At 43.8% G+C, this 21,960-nt stretch overlaps 1 protein-coding gene across 8 annotated transcripts in view; it reads left to right on the forward strand.

The window, feature by feature from the left end:
* The first annotated feature begins 4,705 nt into the window (after window positions 1–4,705).
* ebf2 (EBF transcription factor 2) overlaps window positions 4,706–21,960 on the forward strand; it is a 30,113-nt gene continuing 12,858 nt past the window's right edge. For 3 of the 8 annotated variants that reach the window (XM_020052249.3, XM_010898876.4, XM_020052245.3), the window contains exons 1-6: window positions 4,758–5,376; window positions 7,688–7,844; window positions 10,025–10,088; window positions 11,030–11,085; window positions 11,199–11,272; window positions 12,549–12,617. In XM_020052249.3, the coding sequence (XP_019907808.1) occupies window positions 5,243–5,376; window positions 7,688–7,844; window positions 10,025–10,088; window positions 11,030–11,085; window positions 11,199–11,272; window positions 12,549–12,617 (554 nt within the window). In that variant the 5' untranslated portion in view covers window positions 4,758–5,242. The other 5 variants (XM_013136760.4, XM_020052248.3, XM_020052247.3 and 2 more) reach the window with 4 other exon arrangements.

Genomic DNA, 21,960 nt, shown 5'->3' on the forward strand with positions numbered 1-21,960 from the left:
TACATTCTATAACATATCAGAATAATGTTGACATTGCCAGATATAGATTGGAGGCATATAAAGGTGATATGACTACAGTTACAGTTGCTAAAGCAAGCTTATTATTTAACCCCATGTCCATGTAGATAGTCGTTATCTCAAGAATGACCTACTCTCTAAGGAACAAAGTGGTTTAGCATGCCCCTGAGTTGTCTCTATAGTCACTGCACCACTGACAGCATCCTGATGGCTGCATCATGGCCCGGTACGATAACTGCTCTTCAGATGACCCTACAGGCCCTACTGCAGGTTGTTAAGATGACGTAGTACATTACTGGTGCCAAGCTCCCAACCATCCAGGACAACTATCCAAAAGGGAACCTAACAAAGATCTGCCGCTTTAATCAAGGGCCACATACACCCCAGCTCTGTCTTTTAAAATCTATTTACTGAGAGCATGAGATCCCCAACAGGCTGGCCCAGAGAAAGCATTTCTTTGCCACTAAACTACTGAAAACACACATACATATATACACAAAAACACACACACACAGTCACACACACACACACACACACACACACACACACACACACACACACACACACACAATCTTATCACAAGCACATGTCATAAGTGCTGCTACCAGAGTATACTATTCATTAAGTGTTTTTACAAATAAAATACATCTGAAACCTGGGGTCAGAGGACGCTAGTTTGACCCCCCACACACATTATGTCGTACTCTATGAACTTATAGCGCACATCATGTTAACCTTAAGCTTAACCAAAAGGGGGCGTTAGGGTTCCACGTTGGCTTGCACAGGTCATCACTTGCTTTTGTAGTCACAAACCTTCACCATCTACAATGTATCTATTTAAACTTTGATTTTAAACCTAACCTTAACGACACCACTAACCTTAACCACAACGTTAACCATATGCCAAACCAAAGTTTGTGTTATACTTTGCATTTATATAATCTAAGAGAAAACTCCTATTTTCATGTGGAACATGTGAAGGCCTCAGGCTTTTCAAAAATTATGAACTGTCAGATCTCAGGCAAAATACTACTCTTTTCTTTTCTCACTTATAAACTATTATTAGGACTATCTTACCACTGTATTTTGCTCACGTTTAAGTTACTTAAATTAGTAGAACTAAGAATAATTCTGCAAAAAGAAATGATCATAAATTAAACTCTGTCGTTTTCTGCCTGGTCTAGGATGTTATTTATTTCGTTTGAGATTGAGTAACAGATGTAATGCAAATAAAAAATTATGATTATGTATCTGTAAGCTATAGAAAAATAGAGCATAACCAATCAGCAACACTCCTAAAAGCAAACGAATAATCAAAACATATTTCATTAACATTATTACAATGTATATTGCATTGTTGAAAATATGATGTAGAAAATCTATATAAAGATACTGGTAGAAATCAACATAAGACGTCTGACTGCGCAACATTTTAATTGTTGTCTATTTTCCCAAGGGACTCATACTTGCTTAAATAAGTAAACAAATAAATTAGCCGAGCGCAATATCTAGCGATCGATAGGGATGAGGTGGACCGCATTATCCCGTTGTTCTCTCTGGAGTGGAGAGAGGGGACGGGAACCAGCTGCTGCGTCTTGGGCCATCCCCCACATGCCCCCTGTGACCTCCGAGGACAGTGTGCCATCCACAGAGAGAGGTGCTGGTACTCCCGTGGGAGCGAGGGAATGCTTGGAGAGGACGAGTGGCACACGATACCCCATTGTTCGATCTAGCAGTCACTGATTCCTCGCCCCACCCCCCATTAACACGCGCTGACCGTCTCAGCGGGTTAAATTGATTAGAAAGCCGTTTGTCTCGCACAAGGTGGTTTGACTAATACCCATTTTATGCCTGGGTATTTGTTCCAATATTATGAAACTAGCATATTCCGTTTTTATTCTAAATGGCTGCGAGGCTAGGCCTAACCTATATGTAAGTTAAACAAGTTGTTTCCCTCCAAAGTTCGATTAGTGTCTGGTTCATAAAATATCCATGCGCGAATAAGACAAAGCAGTCAGTTCTAAATCTGCCAACTGTGCAAGTCGACTTCGTATGTTCTGTCTTGCAGCCCAGTACTTAATTCACTATACTAATTAACCTTTGAGTGGAAGAGGAAATACATTGATGCTTGCCGTGGTGAAGTTAAGATAGGGACCTTAAAGCGGGTTTATGAGGCTTTGGGCTACTATTTTAGAAAAACACTGGGCTTTCAGCAAACTTTCAGCAGAAATCAATGTCTCTCCTGCCAGAATAATCTATTAACTTGAAATTGATACCCAATGCAGGTAGATGGTATTAGTAGCTTTTAGTCCTCGATAGCCCTAAATGCGAAACACTTGTAAAATCAAGGGTCATTTTTTAGTGATGGATAGATGCTATTAGCCTCGCAAAGACGCCCGCTCCCGCGGGCTTTGCGAGGCTAGGACGCTATGTAATCTGTGTATGGTCGGTGTTTGCGTGGTGTGGAGGAATTCACAAAATGTGTCTGTTACAGCCAGCATATGTAGTTAGTTAATAGTTTCAGGTTAAGCAGCGCTGTCAATCAAGCAACTTGTGATGTGTGGAAGATGAGTGTGGAACGAACACGAATAGGGGGCGGAGATTCAATGACTAGGATTCCGCAAGACTGTTCTATAATTGGGGGAACATCTGACTCTGTCGCGCGCTGGCAGATGGTCGGTTGAGGCGGGATCGAATGGGGAAATTTACATTCATTGTTCAGACGCTCAAGCTCAGCCTAGAGACAATAGCCTGCGTAAGGAGCAAGCAATGAAAAACTTTCCTTTTCATAAAAACTGAGAAAGAAAGCAACGTAAATTAATTTAAAAATGTTTCTCAATATTAAAATGCACAAACATGTACGATCTACCATCAATTCGAGCACACCTGTCAGTAGGCCTATTGCAAAATGCACTTCATGTTTTTTGTGTTGTATGCTAAATAACCGCAGCAAAACATACCATAAACTCAAAGCCTGATAGTCAAACTAGAAATATAGGCAAGCTGTTTTCTCTGCCCATTCCCTTTATGGACATACTGATGGGGACGAGGTCTAACTTTATATCATTTAGAAAACGGTTGAACACATTTAGAACTGAAATTAAAATAGGTTTTATGACAAATTCTTATCCCTTGGTTGCCATGATTCCCCAATGGGACATTTCTACGAAATAAAGCGCAATTTCGACAAAGAGTTAGCCTACCCTTAGAAATCACATCAACTCTGGAACTACTATACCTTCACATTGCTTTATATGCATTTCTTGACATTGCATTGCCTGTAGTTACTGCAGATATGATTATTTATTACGTGTTCATTTAAACAACATAAAATGCCTGTAACATTTTAGAACTTCCAACCGCGCCTCATATAGCGTAGGCCTACACAAAACTGTCTTGAATATGAAGCACGAACGTATAGCAGTGAAGATTAATAGACCAACCAGACCACAATTGTTCAGCATGACATTGATATCCTTAGTCGAATCATAGCTTTCAATCACACCAAGCATTGTTCTGCGAGAGCAGACAGAGCGCGAGAGCGTGGCTGGATGAATAGGCAGCGCGCCTGCCGGGTGCGCTCTTGTGCTTAGTGATGACTCGACTAAAAGCGACACAAAATATATTCAGGATTTTTGCTTTAGACTTTTAAACAGTTAGCCTATTGAAATCGTATGTGCAATAAGCGTATTATACCAAGCAATATAACGTAAAATGTAGGATAACGTTAAAAAAAATAACAGCCACCACTTTAATCTGGCCTGGATGAGGTTTTATAGATTATGGACACAACCCACATGAATTTATTAATCATTAAAATGTTTACTGTTAAAACATTCACCCAGCACAACCAGAAGAGGACTGGTCACCATTCCGAGCATGGTTCCTCCCTACGTTTCTTCCTAAATTTCAACCCCTTTTAAGGAGTTTTTCCCAGCAACTGTGCTTCAAAACTGTTGTTCCTTGCTCCTTGGGTTTTCAGGCTGGGTGTTTTGTAAACGCACTTGGTGACAACTGCTGATGTAAAAAGGGCTTTATAAATAAATTTGATTGAATAACCATTTCCTATAAAGTAGTTAATTTGCAGATATGTTCGTTTGCAAGAAAAAAAGAAAACCCTAATATGCACAACTAATCTTACAAACATTCTGATGAATAACAAATTAAACATGTTAAAATTATTATAATATCTTAAAAACGCGTGATATATGTATTTCAGTCATATTATTTAAATGTTTAGGATACCACATCGTGTTAATCTAATGTTAATCTGTGCTTTTAACATCGAACATTGTTGTAATTTTTAAACAAAATCACGCAATACACGCAATGTCAATACTTGTTGACATTGTTTTACAAAACACCAGCCTTTTCTCCTTAAAATAATAAGATAATTTGTCTGAATTATATATGACAACATGTATATAAAGGTTACAAATGAAAGAAAATCTCTCATTTGTTAAATGCCATCTTTAAAACATGTATGTTTTATTGTTCTTTATATTTCACAGGAAACACGAAACACTTAGTGTTTAAACACCAGAGAAAAGTTTGAAGAAACAAGAGAGCAATTGGCTTGCTAGATGCTAAAATTGGCAGAAGTCCAAGCAACCGATGCATTTTACACCAATGAGAGCATCCATTTCAACAATCGGTCCCCCATATGCCATTGTAGCCCCTCCTCCCAAATCTATCGGACAGAGGAACTTATACCTTACATGCTGCAGGTCAGTGGAGCATTTTGTACCAGGTCTTTGGCCCTTACATTCATAGCGCATTCAAGTCTACCTAATCTGTTTGAGGTATATATATTGCTACCTGACTTTAAGGGTTTCGTATGCAAGTGTGTGCATGCGTATCTTTGGGACAGACTACTTGGTGTGCATGAGCCTGATCGAGGAGTGCACGCGTGTCCACCAAACAGGTGATCCTTGTTTAACGTCGATCCGACGTTGGACTTTATCTAAATACTCAGTTCTAGGAGAATGATTGCAAACCACGGAAAGCTAAATCTCTGTTTACCTTCATGAGCACGTTTGAAGACAGTATAGTGGACAAGCAGCATTATTTACTTTGGGTAGCTGTGAAGCCTAATTCGTCATCCAAGTGCTCCGCTGTGGCATCCTGGAACGGACTTCCCAATTCTGTTTTCTTAAATAGTGCGCTCTTGTCTCCTGTGATTTTTTTCTAAATAAATTAGAACAGCATTTGGTTTGTGGTTTAAATGTACGGGATCCAGGAGCATCTGATAAGAGACGTCAGCGGATTAAAAGAAAGAACTCTGGGAGAGGAGATGGATCCGGTGCGGTCCTGGGTGCGTAATGTCGGTGTTGTGGATGCTAATGTAGCAGCGCAAAGGTACAGTATACCGTCATGTTTTCACGTCCTGTATTTTTTGTTGGAAAATGCAGGAATTAATCTTTCTTTTTGGCAGCTGGGCACAGCATAATTATAAAACACTGAATAATGTATCAAATATGAACTTTAATGTGTGATTATAGGGGAGACCTAAAGCATGTATGTTTTTATCCCACTTCTGTCATATTATGGTGGGGAAATAATTGATGCACTTAACATAATTTTTCCAGTAGCAAATATTTAAAATATGTTGTACAAAGCAAATAGGAAGTATTGAAATTCAGTATGGTCTTGATCTGTGTGATACGATTTTCTTCAAAAAGGAATGAGATTCTATTTTGTATTTTTTGCTAAAAAAGCAACAGGTCGAGTTAGTGGCCGGGTGGTAAAGTTGACTCGAGCAGACATGTCTTTGTGTGTGCTAAGAGTGCGGCTTGTTCAGGGTCCTGGATGTCAATGGCTAGGGGTGGCAGTGTCACGAGCCGGCTGAAAGAGATAAAACAAAGTATCACAATAAAAGAAAAACGCATTCTGTCACAAAGCGACTTCCCGGAATAATGTTATTTTAGTGAAGATCACACCTCTTGGCCATTGATTTGTAAGCATAGAACGCGCATGAAACGCTTCACAGTGTCAATCTTAATTGATGAATGTTGAACTAATAACAACTGATTTTTTTCATCTTCACCCAGATGTTCTCTTATCCCTATACAAATAGGCCTAAACTCTGCTTAGGCCTAATGACAGTTTTAATTGAAGATAATTATATAGCCTAGTTGTAGGCTAATAATCTGTAGACTCATATCAATATTAATCATAATCGAAATGATTATTAACGAAATGATTATTATCAACAATTATAGTAATACAAATAATACAGTTTTACATTGGTTTGTTAACTGGAATATGTTTCAGTTTTTTATTTTATTTTAATCTCTTTATCTTTCACGAAAGTCTGGAAAAAAGTGTTCTTTTGAGAATTATGGTTCATCACTTTACATTATCTTGTGCAATATTATTATCCTTAATCGGTCCTTATGTAATGTTATCCAATTATGTGTAAGTATAAGATGCAAAAAATTAAGCATGCGGATGACAATTTAAAACGGAAAGAAATATACATTTTATTAGCAAATTAAAGTTTATAAAACAGCTTTTATTCATGTAATATTTATTTTATGCAACGAATCTTCCAGTTATTCATTATATGCATCATATATGTCGTGGTTTAATAGTTGGCCTACTCTGGGGATATTGTAACTTTCCTTGAAAGTTCCCCCTTAGTAAGACAAAAGGAGTTATAATTCTAACCCATATATTTTATACTTGATGTACAGCCTACCTAACACTAATATTATTAGTTGTATTTAGTTCCGCATCATAACTTAAAATGAACATTGACACTGGCTCATAACCCCGGTTAAGTAGGTACTGAGTTGAGTTCACTTATCTAAGTTACCTATTCTTCGCAACCTGTACGAAAATAATGATTTGCGGTTATATGCTATGGCCAACATTATGTAATCAACGTCAGCATGAGCTCCAAAATCACTTTCACAGTGGGCTATAGGAAAACGTGTTCAATCTGAACCAAAATGCAAAGTTGAAACTACTTCATAAGTTTAAGCATTAAAAAATATATTAACAGCGATAATGTCACGTAGTGAAAAAGGTTAACTATCAATAAATATCGGTATTATTCTGTCGGGCTCCCAGCTTGGAGGAAATCAAACTTTGACCCAGCCAATGAGGAAATAAATCCTGAAAGCACTTTTTGGGGACAGTTTCAGCCTTAGAAAAAGACGGGTCAACGTTTTAATTTTATTTCCTGATTATCATTGATAATTCGTGATTTCTCAGGTTGGTCATGCATAGGAAGTTATAGAACGCTGTTTAAACTGAAATTACAACTATGCTATAAAATATTACAAATACAAGTCATTTAACATCTAAATAATTTAGGCTGTTATTCATTTGATATTTTTTCATGCTTTCTCATTCTTTTTTTTAAGACCAATTCAGGATAAGTTAAATCTAGAAATTAAACAGTATAATATATGAGTGAGCATAGTTAAGAGGTTTCTTCTATTTCCACATACAGACTTATTTTTCTTTAATAATTCACTTTTCTCTGCACACAATGTCTGGTTCATTAGACATTAAGAAGTTCAAGGGCTAAAATTGCTAACCCTCATATTATTCTGTTATGTACAATTTATCTTAATAAGTAGTGACTGGAGGTGTAAAAGATTTTGTTTTGTGACTTAGTACTGTGATATAGTGTGAGCTGATTTTCCTCTCCTATCCACAGTGGTGTAGCTCTCTCCAGGGCCCACTTTGAGAAGCAGCCCCCCTCTAACCTGCGAAAGTCCAACTTCTTCCACTTTGTCCTGGCACTCTATGACAGACATGGACAGCCTGTAGAGGTGGAGAGGACCGCATTTGTGGACTTTGTGGAGCATGACAAGGTGTGCGTGTTTGTTTGTTTCAGTTTTTTTGGACTGTGTGAGCATACAGGTACCTTTGGATATGTTGACATGGATTTGCCTTCATTAGGCCGTTTTTGCTGCCATTGAAATCATGTCACGGGTATTGCTTCAAGTTTGCTAGCGGGAGTGAAGAGATATTGTTTCCAATTACATCACTACAGTCTAGCACAGCAGTTGACCACAGTAGTTGACCACATTTACATGGGGAAATTTCTTGGCAGACAATGTTCTACAACCAAGTGTTTAACTTGACCTTCCACATCCCCTATAAAGCTGAACATATTGAACAGCTGACAGCTACTTCAAGTTGCACAAGCCTCACTCCCAATAAGCTGAGCTGATGATGAGCCATTGAAAAAGAATGCCTAATGACTAATTAGCAGCCTTCCTCATTAGTGGGACATCACTACTTTTTAAAATGCAAATTACACTGCCTCTGTTCAGATGTACTGTGAACAAATCATCAAAGCCTTTTTTCCTCCTACCCCCATCCACTAAACACTGACGGAGGGGGAAGTAAATTCCTCAGGTCAGACATGGGGCCAAAAGAAGGAAAGGAATAGGTGCAGGTTGGTGGTCAGTTTGAGGGAGATGGCGAGAGAAGGGAAGAGTGTGGGAGGGATTAAGAGAAAGAGAGAGGGAGAGAGAGAGAGAGAGAGAGAAAAAGGGGAGAGAAAGACAGAGAGAGTGAGTGAATGAAATTAAGATAGTTAGACAAAATAGAGAGCCGGCACAGGGGAGGGGTGCCCTGCCCAGGGTGTGAGCCGTTTGCCCAGTGTTGATGGATGTTTTAGCCGTGTGGTTCAACTGGAGCTGGGAGCGTGAGGCTTGTGGTCTGAACCAGAAACAGCTCTTCCGTCAGAGAGAGAAAAGACTGCACTGTCCTGTCAACAGAAGTTCAAACAGTGTTTTGGTTTACTGGGAGTGTGAGAGGGAGGGAGATAGAGAGGGCTCCAGTCTGGGCATTTTAGTGCCCTTGCCAAGGCAGAGGACTGTCAGTGTTTCACCTAGCACCACACATCCAGGGCAGGGTGATATGGTAGAGGAGTTCATTTTCTGCGTGGTTAACTTGGCATATGGTTTAGTTTTGTTGTTATTCCGATGTGGAAGAGAAAATAAATGTTATTTTGTGTGTGCATATTTACAAAACACTAGTACTTTTCTCGACTGTCCTTGTCTTTGCTTTCCATTGGACACAACTCTTTTAATCTGTCAATTTCTTATCTATCTTAAATTCTATCTTACTTTCTTTCAGTCTTCCTCATTCTACTAGTCTAACGCTTGTTCTCCTAACATTCCTGTTTCCTCTTGTTCTCCTAGTCCTCCTCTTGTTCTCCTAGTCCTCCTCTTGTTCTCCTAGTCTTCCTCTTGTTCTCCTAGTCTTTCTCTTGTTCTCTTAGTCTTCCTCTTGTTCTCCTAGTCTTCCTCTTGTTCTCCTAGTCCTCCTCTTGTTCACCGACCGTTCCTGTTCTTTCTCCTAGTCCCCTCTTGTTCTCTTTCTGCTCAAAGATGACAGCTCCCTGGGTTGTTGGGCGAGAGAGCATTCCTTTGAGACCAGTTAAAGAGAGACTAGGAAAGAGAGGTAGAGAGAGGTTGAGAGAGAGTGGTGTAGAGCCAGGGGGGAGATAGAGGAAGAGAAGTTTCTCTGTCAAGGTCGACTGCTGCTCACTTTCACAGCACTGTAGTAGTTTTCACTCACTGTAATATCCCATGTACACACACACACACACACACACATACACACACACACACACACACACACAAATACACACACCTACTCACAAATACTTTTATGCACGTGAATACATGTACATACGCATAAGAGCTCACCATTGGATACATGACAATTTGTACACTTTTTGTATTTGGTCATAAGAATTCCATGTTTTAATGAAGGATTTCACTTCAGATAGGCTGGAGTGAAATCTTTAACGGGGCAGCTAGCTCAAGGTCAAGGTCCCATCTGGAGGTTGTAGCCTAACACCCTCTGATCCCCACCCGCTCTAGGGGACGAATGTAGTGCAGGATTAGAGGAGAGCTAACTGTGGTTAACTGGGCTTTGTGATGCCCAGCTGTGCTCAACTGTGCTCAACTGTGCCCACAACGCGCTATAACTGCATGACTGCGTCTCTGTTTGTGTCTGTCTGTCGTATTCTAAGGAGCAGACGGGAGAAAAGACCAACAATGGGACACACTACAAGCTACAGCTCCTTTACAGCAATGGTGAGTAGACATTCAAATCCACCGCTCCGGCATCAGATGGCATGTACCAATTGTGTCAGTTTTGAGGACTTGTGCACTCAGGAGTTGACTTGCTCTGTGCAGTGTCATGTCCTCTGACTCTTAGCCCTGGAGGCGATTTTTGAGCCCACTTGTCTCCAAGCTCTCTTTCCTAGTATTCTGCCTGATTATCTATGTCACTGTGGCGTTCCCCTCTTCTCAATATCCAGTTACTCATCCAGTCATCACCCAGGTCTTTAAGCCTTCGATTCAGTTGTGTTTGAAGCAGCTTTCGGGCCCATAAATGCAGGAATGGCGTGCACGGTCCCCCCCATGGTGTTACAACATATGCACAGAGACCTGGGATCCCATGAGCCCCCCCCCCCCCCCCCAATGCATTTGCACCCATGGGAAAGAAGATAAAAGACATGAACCAGAGACCCCCACCATACATGCTCATATACATGTACACACACACACCCACGTCTGCCTCTGCACCCTCCCCTTCCCCATAGCCCAATCAAAGGCCTCCAGATTGAGACTTTGATGAGAGAATCCTGTTTTAAAGGCAATACTCTGCATAGGCTCCATAAAAAAAAAAAAATCCCTCTGATAAAATATGCTGCTCTTCAGAAGCAATTCATTACTTCAACGCTGTTTTTCTGTCCTGTGTGATTCTCGGCAGCATGTAATCGTGTAAAACCAGCGAGCATGATTCATCTAGGAACCAACAAAGTTAGAATGTTTTCTTAAAGTCTCTGGGAGGCTCTCTGTGTCAGATCCCTGGGTTCCTAAATCTCTCCACTGTTCCTTATCTGACCTCGACAGATAACCCAGTGCCAATGTCTGATCAATGTCTGGGCCAAACACTCATGCCTTCAAGATTTGCTTGCCTCTGAGTGTGGTTTAGTTTCCTCTAATAACTGTTACGTGTCTGTGTGCAGGGGTTCGTACTGAACAGGATCTTTATGCACGGCTTATTGACTCCGTCACTAAACAGGTAGGTAGCCCCGTTTGCTTTGACTGGATGTAGCCTGCCTGTGGAAGTCATGCGTACTGCTTGATTGATTGCACATGGAATCAAATTCCCCCTTCGCTCTCTCCTCTTCTCAGCCTATATCGTATGAGGGACAGAATAAGAATCCGGAAATGTGCCGGGTTCTGCTTACTCATGAGGTTATGTGCAGGTGAGTCATATCCACACACAAACACACACACACACACACACACACCCAGGAAATATCCTTAAAAACACCCACCCCCCATGTCTTTCAGTTTTGTCATCTGGTATGCCATTGGAAAACAAGCTTGGGTTTAAGTGAAGGTATAGTGTGTCTGTCAGCAGTCTTGTTACAGTGGGAGCCCCTGTAGCCCCCCCGTGTCCTCCGCCAGCTCCTGTTTCTCTCTGGAGCCTCCCTTACAGATAGGAGGAGGTACAGGGCCGGGCCTCCTTCAATCTCCACTCTGATGTGTTGGGGGGGGTGGGGAGATCGTCTCACTAGCCCCCATCACCAGCCCAGTCATTTATTTTATTCCTGTGCATGAAGAAACAAGAACTAGACAAGGTGGCAGAAATCGCTCAGCATTGAAAGAGTTACGGTTATGCTGAAAGATGGAGGTCCTTCACCTTGCATCTCGTGGTTTTTGAAGTACGGTGGCGGCAGAAGAGAGGGGAGGAAGAGGGAGTGTTGGGGAAGTGGGCCAGTGACCCAGGGTTTGAGGGCAGAGGGAGGCGAGGGGGGCTGGGATAGGGGGAAAGGGGCTAAGACTGACTGGGCTTTGCCATTGTGTAGCCAGCAGATGCCCCAATGTGACTCACAGCTGGCTAATAACAGAGCCGGGGAGGCAGAGGGCAAGCGTCACAGCTGGGGAGTGAGGCCGTCTGACAGGGAGGCGGAGGAAGGGCGGAGGGGGGGCAGGGCAGGGCCAAGCTGGGACACGAGAGGGGTGAGGCGAGGTGTAGGGGTGGCAGATGGTTAGGGGTGGGGGCACTTTTGTTATGCAGCGGAGGGGACTTAGAGGAGGGGGCCAAGGGGCCAGCAGGCTCCACAGACAGGACTGCTGATGAATTGTAGGATGGTGTGTGTGTGTGTGTGTGTGTGTGTGTGTGTCTGTGTGTGTCATCGTGTGTGTTGATGTGTTTGTCTGTGTCTGTCTGTGACGGAGTGGGGGTTTGAGTTTGATTTCCAAATCAATGTGACAGATTGCCAGGCTGGCTTTTCACTTCTGAATGGTCTCTGCCTGTTTGTACGGTGCGTTGTTGTACCTTTTTTACCCTTTCTTTTATTCCTTTGTCCCCCCCCCCTCCCCTCCTCTCCTCTGGCCTTTTTTGTTTCCCTGGACCAGGCAGGCTGCAGGGAAGTTTGGAACGGTGGGCGGGCCAGATAAACCATCAGCCCTGTCATGCTAGTTTGTTTCACTCACTGTCTTGTCGCGTTTTCTGTTTTCCCGTTTGTCGCACAGTCGCTGTTGTGAGAAGAAAAGCTGTGGAAACCGGAACGAGACGCCTTCAGACCCCGTCATCATCGACAGGTAACAGCACCTGTCAGCCCCTCTCACCAGCCCCCCCCCCCCCCTCCGAGACGGAGGGGGTCGACGAAGAGAGCAGGAACCCAGGTCCTTGTGGTTCCTGTGACTGGGCCTTTATGGCCAGTAAAGACAGAGGCCCCAGTGAGAGGAGAGTTACTGGGGGCGACGGGTAGTGTTTCAGTGTGTAGGGCTGGGCCCGGGCGTGCAGTCATCCTAACTGTGTGGACGAGCCTGTACATCTGGGTGTGTGTGTGTGTGTGCTGTTGTTGTGTTATAAATAGGTCTGTGTTGCGGTTCCAGATGCCTTTAACGAAGCGAACCCACCCTGTGAGTGTTTATGACTGTGAGGCTTGTGCCTGTTCTAGCATCACTGCAGTATACCTGTCAGTGCTAATGTAAGCATCTGGGTTGTTACCGACTGTGCCTCCAGCGTTATGCACATACTGTATCTGTCTGTCCGTCCGTCTTCTTTGCTCTGGTTGGTCAGCGCAGAGAACGCGGTGGCTGCCGCCCGCCCATTGTTCCAACTAGGAAACACGTTCCCGACTACTGCCTTGTACTGGACTGTGTCAGCCATGAGGAGGAGTTAAGGCCTGTCGTGCAGTGTGTGGTCTCCCGCGTCCATTGCCTGCAGTCTCCCCCCTTGACAGCCAGTTATCAGGCGTTGCCTTCATCAGCACGTATGAGGGCTTCCATGTCCCAGGGAATAGGGGTCAGATGTTGTCTACCTGGTTTTAAGTGTTGTGATGAATGCTCACAAGAAGCCTTGTACACAATCATTTGTCTGTGATGTCATCTCTTCAAACTTCCTCACCCCTTCTTTCACCTCAGCCTGTTTTCCTAGCAGACATGAAGGCACTGTCCTAGTATACACTCACTCCATACACAGTTAAAGATTTTTTTTCTTCCTTTCTCCCCCCTCTCCTGTCTCTGTCTCTCCCACAATCTCTCTTTCCCCTTCACTTTCTCCTCTCTCCCCTTCTCTCGCTATCCTGTTTCTTTCTCTAACCCTCATTCCTGGTCCTTTCCCTCTTTCCTCTGCTACTCCTGCTCTATCTGTTTCTCCCTCCTCTGTTGGAGCTGGCTAGCTGTTTTCGGTGTGTCTCAGAGGATAGTTTTCATACAACTGAAAAACTGGGTTGTTGTCTTTTAGATTTTTCCAGAATCCCGAGGAGCAGCTGTTTTCCTCGTTTAGCGCGATGCTTTCCCAGCCACCCCTCTCCACTTCCTCCATCTTCCATGTTTACCAAAGGTTGTTCGCAAAGTGGTGCTGGGGGCTTGTGCATTAGATTATCTGTATCAGTGTGTGACGGCTGTGCTGTAAGGATGGGTTTAAATGGGATCGTTGACCTACTGTACCCTCTAATCTAAATTTGAGAAGACCATGGATCCCTATCCTTAGGGAGCATCATATTAGCAGCTATGTCATTTGGGATAATCTGGTGGAATTTGTGGCAGCGTTGCACTCGGTCCTTGCAGAAAACACAACTTTATTCTTTGCGGATTTGTGTGCCAGTGGGTATGTGAAAGAGAGGGAGAATGTGTCTGTGTAAATATGGCAACATGTACGTTGTTTGTGTGTACATATAGACATGTATATTTGTATGTGCCTGTGTGCATGGAGGTTTATTTATGTATGTATTCGTGTGTAATTGTGTATGTGTGTCTATGACCCCTTGCCTGACCTTTTCCCCTCGTCACTGCTTGGGGCCTAAATTATTCATGTCTATGTGTGTGTGTGTGTGTGTGTGTTTGCTGGGGGAGGAGGGGTTGGTTTCTGAGGCTGCAGTAATCAGCCTCCTGCTCCCAGCCCCAACACCTGTTCTCCAATTAACATGCAGCGCACTGGGGCCCACCCGCTTCTACTGCTGCCCCATCTCTCTACATGTCTCCATTTCTCTCTCCCTCTCTGTAACTATCTTCTTCTCTTTTTCTCTATGTATCTCTCTACAACTCTCTCCAGCTCTCTACAACTCTCACCACCTCTCCACAACTCAATATCTCAATTTTAGTTTGTCTTTGGTTTTTCTTGTACTCGTATAAGTGTTTCTACCCAACTCCCCAGACTTTATCCCCCTTTCTTTCACTTCCTGCCTGCTCTTGTCTTTCTCTCTTCCTTTCCGTCGTGTTCTCTTATCCCTGTCTTTCCCCCTCCTCTTAGCCTATCTAATTTTGTGATAATTAGGCAGTGTCATTAGGACACCTACCCAAGCACAAGGGAGTTAGCAATTCCCCAAACAGCCCAATCCCCCCTCTTTTCTAATCTCTTTCCCATCCCCCCCCATTCCCTCCTCCCTCCCCTGCTGCTCGCCTCCCTCCTCCTACCTAATCCTGATTTGAGTGAAAGCGGGGTGAGGAGATCACAGTTGATCCATAGGGAAAGTGTAGGGACGGGGAGGTGGTGGGTAGGAGGCTTGGAGGTGTCAGGGGTAAGTCCCGATGGGGAGTCGAGTCTCGAAGACACCCTTGTGTCGCACTTTCATTTTGAGTAAAACACTGATCATGTTGGACCGTGTTTACCAGTCACCGTGGAATCTGTTACTCAGTCCATGACCGTCTTATGCATTTATGGGGAATTGCTTTGTTTGAAGGGATCCATTATCGCTGATTGATTGATTTCACTGTTTCGTCAATTTGAAAACGTTACAGATTACACTCACACGTGTCCCGTTTCTCATTGTATTGTTCCACTGTATTGCTGTAGCACAGCACACAGAACTCAATTCTCTGATCTTATGTTTTTTTTTGGATATTTTCTCTGAAATGGTCTAACTGACAAACTGTCTGGTCCCTGTGTGTCTCCATCTGTCCTCCACCCTGTACTCAGAGACTGACAGGTCAGTTAACAATGGCATTACTTGCCAGATGACCCCTGACCCTTGGAGAACGATATGAGTGCTAGCCTGTATTTATTAGAGGAGCGCGTTGCACAACAGGGACAGACAGTCTAGTATTAGTGGTAATGTGTGTTAGAATGGCAGACAGGATTAGTGATGGTGTTGCAGGAATCCCAGACAGATATTATTACTGTAGTGCTGGTGGTCTATGAGTGGCAAGTGTGGTTTGGTTAGTGGAAGGATCAGGGTTGGAGTGAATGAGCATGGTTTTCTGTTTGTCTAGGAGGTTAGGATCAATAGATGGTCATATGGAAAGCGTGAAGGGTCCATTGTAAAGCTGCGGAGGAAACTGGGGGAGTGGGAAGGAAGGGCAGGGGAGGGGATCAGTGGCCAGCACTATGTCACTAATTGATCGTGTTTTCAGGAGAGGTTCTTTCTTAACAAGCCGGCGCACTGAGGAAACAGGAATAATCAATGGAAATTTTCCAATTTTGTCAATATCGACTTTCCCTTCCCCCCTTCAAAAACGACAAGCAATTTCGCAAAGACTGGATGCAAGAGACAGATTGCGGTTAACTTCTTGTCAACGAGAACATTCAAAATTCTCCTCAGCATGTTTTTTCCTCATCAATTAGACCACAGAAATCCTTCTTCGTTGAGTCAATAATATATGTTTAGAAATACCATGCACCAGTTATGGTTATGGTAAGGCCACTTTTAGAAATGTGATTAGAGCTTCCTTGTGAAAGCCTGACTTCATATACCTGACCCTAGGAGGAATCCATTGCTCTTCATCTTGTGTTACGTGCAGTATTGATCCTGCACTCCTCATTCCGTCTTTGTGCGTGTTTGGATGTTTTTACCTTGCAGTCACATTGCAGTGAATGAAGGCTGTGCCCACATTTGCTTTTTGAATCAATATTCATCAAATAGTTTTAATGTTCTCAAAATAATTTGGTTTAGTTTCTAATGATTTCATTTGGGTGAGGATTACCAGTCAGTGTTTTGCATGTGTTATCTGTCTAATCGAATCCGTACAGAGACAAAGCTGCTGTCTATGTGTCTGTGGAACAGAGTGGTCCAACACCCGTCTGTCTCTGCTACCGGAAACCCGAAGGCATCTTTATGGGTCTATACGCATTTAGTCTGTCTGGACAGTTTGACAATAAAGCATTCAGAAATAATTTGTTCATTTCTATCTGAATGGCCTTCTTGAACAACCATGTCTCAATGAGATTGTTTGACCAATAATGGTATTATTGGTCACTCTCTCTCTCTCTCTCTCTCTCTCTCTCTGCTTTTGACTGTCTCTCGATCAGTCTCTCTGTGTGTTCTGAGTTCCCCATACGTCCGTGTTACCATATCACTGCTCCACATGCCAGCCTTGTTAACCTCTCTGTGTCATTGTCATGGAGGGAAACATCACCCGTTCCCCTCAGCTGATCCTCCGGGGAACACTTGAAGGGAGCAGGGCTTTTGGAAAGGAACAACTGACCCAAAAAATGGAGATGCCAACCATTTGGATGTGTCAGTGGGTTGAATCGCTCCTCCCTCCCAGACGCGTACTCAGTGGCAGTACACCAGCCCTGTCATGTCATCATATACAATATGTCCTCTTGGAGATTCGAAGAGTGTCTGGGATTGTGTTCTTGTGATCATAATCTTCATGTCCTTCACCCAGAAGCTCACAGAAGCATGCCTTGGTCTCCATCAGGTCTCCTTTTCAGGGTGGTGATCCCATTAGAGGACAGTCACCAACCACCACCAGTCCTGTGTGGTCTAGAAACCCTTCACCCACTGGTGCTTTCCTCCATTTCCAAATGGTCCCAGGAAGCCCTGGTTTTAGGGGAGCGGGGAGAGAGCCTGCTCCTGAATTACCCAGATCACAGAATGACAAGCACTCCATACAGGCTCATCTCAACTACCCGTGGCCCTGAGCATGCCCTGTCTGCTAGTGAAAACATATACACCCCCACAGGCTGATTCTGGGTGGTGTTTTTAAATGTCCTCGTAATCTCAGCCACACACTTGTAGTGTATTTGAAGCCACAGACAGACACACGCTGACACCCATGCACCCAGTCAACTGCTTGGTCACACGCACACTCACGCACACGCACACGCACACACACACACACACACACACACACACACACACACACACAGCCACTAGTCTCTTTACTTCCATGTCACAGGCTGTCCCTGGCGGCTGGTAGTGGCCAATCCCTCCAGACCCCTGTCATGGACTCCTTCAGGCAGGGGACAGGCAGTGACTGGAGACAGAAAAAGGACCCAGCGCCTCTCGTGCGCGTAACAGCGCGGGCTGGACCAGTCTGAGCAGCTGGCACCAGAGTTGGGACATCTTCTCCCAGGGGGCAACGAGGAGAAGAGGATGACAGGAAGACAGGGGGAGAGGGTGCCATTGTCTAGAATATCAAATCATCGTTGACAGGTGCTGCTTGTAAGAAACAGAGAAAGAACTGTATCCAGAGTCAGGTTGGTGTCATAGGTTGAACATTTTGCCACTGTATTGTTTTGAACGTGCATTTTAGGACTGATGTAGCATTTTAGTCAATGCGTCCTTGCAGTGGGCACTGATTCGCTGTGCATTAATGTGTTACTTGTGTTTGAAAACAATACTGTTTTCAAGTCAAATATTCAGGAGGAAACCCCTTTGTCAGGAGCCCGGTTGACTTTAGACACTGTCAGTGTGCTTTTTTTTGTGCCCATTAGCATATAGTTCAAAGCCACGCATCAGTATCTCCTTCAGAAGTTGTTTTACTTCTGTTTCTTATACCACAAGGCATAGCACCACGTTGGAAAAAAGTAGCATAGCAGCACGTTGGAAAAAAGTAGCATAGCAGAATGTTGGAAAAAAGTAGCATAGCAGAACGTTGGAAAAAAGTAGCATAGCAGCACGTTGGAAACAATTCAGAAGTGTACTGCATCCTGCTAGCTCTTCAACTGCATTCGAACTTGTGGACTGCACGGCGACACATATGGCTTGACGCATTCTGTGTGCACCCAGCCTAAGACTGAGGGGACGCCAATGATTTTGAGCTAGAAAACATTACAATCAAAGCTATTTTCGAAGGCTAATAACAACATTGTAAGCTGTCTAGTATGTTTTGTGACATGATGAGGATGTTTTTGCTGGCAATGTTTTTCTCTATTAAATATTTGCATTTTTTTGCAAAGGGATTGTAGTATGCCAAACCCCTGTAGTGTAATTTAGATTAAACAGTCATTAGCACCCATGCTACTTTTGACCATCAACATGGTGTCTGTATCATTTTGATAACAATGGCAATGACACAAGAAGTTTCAGGGGGTCCAAACCATAAATACAGCTGAAGGAGCCAGAAGATCTTCAGTAATATATGGGGTTTTGGTTATATGTCATATATACCAGGAAGACCCATCACTGAAATAGACAGGAAGTGAACTATTAGTGTCAGTTTAGAATGGCTGTTTTGGCAAAGGTTTTTCTGCAACAAAAATAGCTTTTAATGGGTAGAGAAAGTGGGGAAAAGATAGTGTGGAGAAGTCTTGCTTAAAGAGCAGTGGGTTCAATGGAATCTGTGTTGCACACAAGCCAAGCGGGCAAGACCACTTGAACAACCTAGGACAGGGGCAATGATCAGCCCTGGGACCAAGTCATGGGTTGAACTGGGATTTGGGAAGTGGGGGAGCCCTACTTTGTAGGTGTACCTAAAATGTTAAACTGCTGACCAGTGAAAGTACAGGAGCCCAGCTCCCCCCAGGTGACATTTTGACCATAGATGTAGGAGCTCAGCTCCTGTTGGCTCCTGTCCAATTTAACCCCTAGACCTAGTGAAAGCAAGTGGGCAAAACCCAGGAATGGAGGTGGGCAGATCCATGCACTGGTTAGCAAGATCTTGTCTTGTCCCTGTTAGGAAATACCTACCCTGTGAAATCTACATGTTCAATCCAACGTAGACTCCTAAACAACACCATTATAATATTTGACACAGGGTGATGTATGTCTGTGTTGTTGGGCCACGTCAGGCTGTATTGGGTTGGGTGACAGGGCTGGAATCCTAAAACTCACTACAAGTCTGGGTTGTTTTCTTAGGGAGAGCCAGTCGGAAACAGAGCGCAGCGGGGAAATTCTTTTACAGGAAATGGAAATGGACTGCAAATGGACATATGTGGAAGAAGGACTCATAGTGCTGGGGCCGGTCGTTGTGTTGCTGGGAGAGGGGGAGAGAGGGAGATGGGGAGAGAGGGAGAGGAGAAAGCTCCCCATTTGTCTGCCCACTAACAGCTTTCACCTTTAGTAGAGCAGTGTAAAGATTAAGTAGGGGGCACTGTTTGGTTCAGCAAAGCCAGATTAGTATGATTTATTTTACAAAGTACTAGATAGTGGGTGTGGGTTTGTGTTTACATGGATCAGTGTGTGCATCCCTGTGTGTGTGTGTGCATGTGTATGTGTGTGTGCGCATGTGTGTGTCAGAGGCCAGAGTTTGAGGGCAGTCGGCAGTGCTATTTAGGAACAGGAACTGTTTTCTTTGGCTGGATGCTGGGGCGTAGGGGCGGGGCTGAAAGGGTGAAGGGGATGGATAAGAGGTCAGCCCCCCCCCCCCCTCCCCAATAAGGTCTTACATTTCACTAATGATTTAACGATGCCCCCTGGCGCTGCCCAGGATCCAGTTTGTTTGTTTGTCTGTTTGTCAGGAATCTGGACAGAATTACATCTCCGGGGAAAACTCAGATTTTCCTGATGTCACTCTTCCACCTCACCGTACCTCCACGTCACCAACTGAAAACACAACATTTCACAAACACCCCTTCTAAACCCTAAAATAGGCATTCAAGTATTTGCATGCAGACGGGAGTATTCGAAGTGCATGCCATCTCATAGTGTCATCATAAAGTCTTTATAATATGTTTAAATGGGGCATTTGAGGCAGCTTGCATATTTCTGGCAACAGTATTCTTCAAAATAGTTTTTTTTTTATGGAAGACAAACTCAAAAACTAAGCCATTCAGATAGTTTATGGTCTTGGTGTGTGTGTGTGTGTGCGTGTTGTCTGTCTGTGTGTGTGTCTGTGTGTGCATGTGTAAATGGTCCTGATGAATCCGTCAGGGCTGAGGGGCAGGGGGCGATGGGCTTGCTGACAGCCTCCCAGCAGGCATGCTGAGCGCCCAACAGGCCCCCTGCCCCTCCTCTATCCCCCTCAATCCCTTTCCTCTCCAGTTCACTCGCTCTTCTCTTGCCCTCACCTCTCCCGCTCCTCACTCGACTCCACACATTTGCTGTGGATTAGCTACGGACAGTAAATTACAGCACCCTGGACCTCTGAGGGATTCCATACCCATCTCCATACCTCTCCCTACTACCTTCCTCATGCATGGGCCATTACCCAGTTGCACCCTGTGTCTGTCTCTCTTTCTCTGCATGTCTGTCTGTCTGTCTTTGTTTTGATCTGTTTTTCTCCTATCTGTCATTTCCGTCCTGGTTCCTAGATTCCCTCAACCCTGTCAGAATTCTCTCCCCTGTCTGTCTCTCTGTCTGTCTGTCTGTCTTTTCCCTCTTACTTTGTTCTTCTAGGGTGTCACGCTACACAGCATTCTCTCTTTTACACGTACCCCCCCCCCCCCCCATACAAGCAGGTCCCACTTGTCTTGCCTTCACAGGTTTCTTTAGCTAGCTGACTCTCTCTGTATTCCTCCCTTCTATCCCTCTCTCCCACCCTCTACTTCCTCCCTCCATCCCCCTCTCCCCCTCTCCTTCTCTCCCCCTCTCCTTCTCTCCTTCTCAGTCTGGAAACAGATGTTGTTTGTCAGATCTTATCATTACTGGCTAATTAAGAAGACATCTCTTCTCATTCTGTTGTCTCTCCACTCTCCTCCGCTCTGACGTCCATCTAGTTGTTTTATTTGGATCCTCGTTAGATTTTGGCGAAGTAGCAGCTATTCTTCCAGGGGTCCACTCATAATGCAAAACACAACACACAACAAGAAAACACTTATGGACATAATACTCATGTACAATATAAACATACAGAAATCCAATACCAAAAACACAAACGATTAAACCTTTGTTAGAGGAAAAAAAGAGGGAGTGAGAAAGAGTGTGTGTGTAAATATGTGTGTGTGTGTGTGCGTTTCGTTTCACGGTCCCTGTTGTGTCATAAGAGTTTTGGAGGGTTACTTGGCTTTTTGCTTAAGTAATTGGAGATGGATGGAATTTCCATGCAATCTGTATAATACTGTGTATTTCTGTGAATTTGTTTTTGGACCTGAGGACTTTGAATGGACTCCTGGTGGCTTGTAGGTTATGATTCTCTGAACGGTATGTTATTTGACTGTAGTGTAGAGATTTGAAATCCTCGTAATGGTGACTTTTCTTGATAAAACCAGAATGTGGGTTTTATCCGTTAGAGGGGTTAGGGACAAGCTGACTAACACGCTACCATTCAAAAGTTTGGGGTCACTTAGAAAAGTCCTTGTTTTCCATGAAAACATACATTAAATTACTTTTAA

The sequence above is a fragment of the Esox lucius genome, chromosome 13 (assembly GCF_011004845.1).
Source record: "Esox lucius isolate fEsoLuc1 chromosome 13, fEsoLuc1.pri, whole genome shotgun sequence".
Classification (NCBI taxonomy): domain Eukaryota; kingdom Metazoa; phylum Chordata; class Actinopteri; order Esociformes; family Esocidae; genus Esox; species Esox lucius.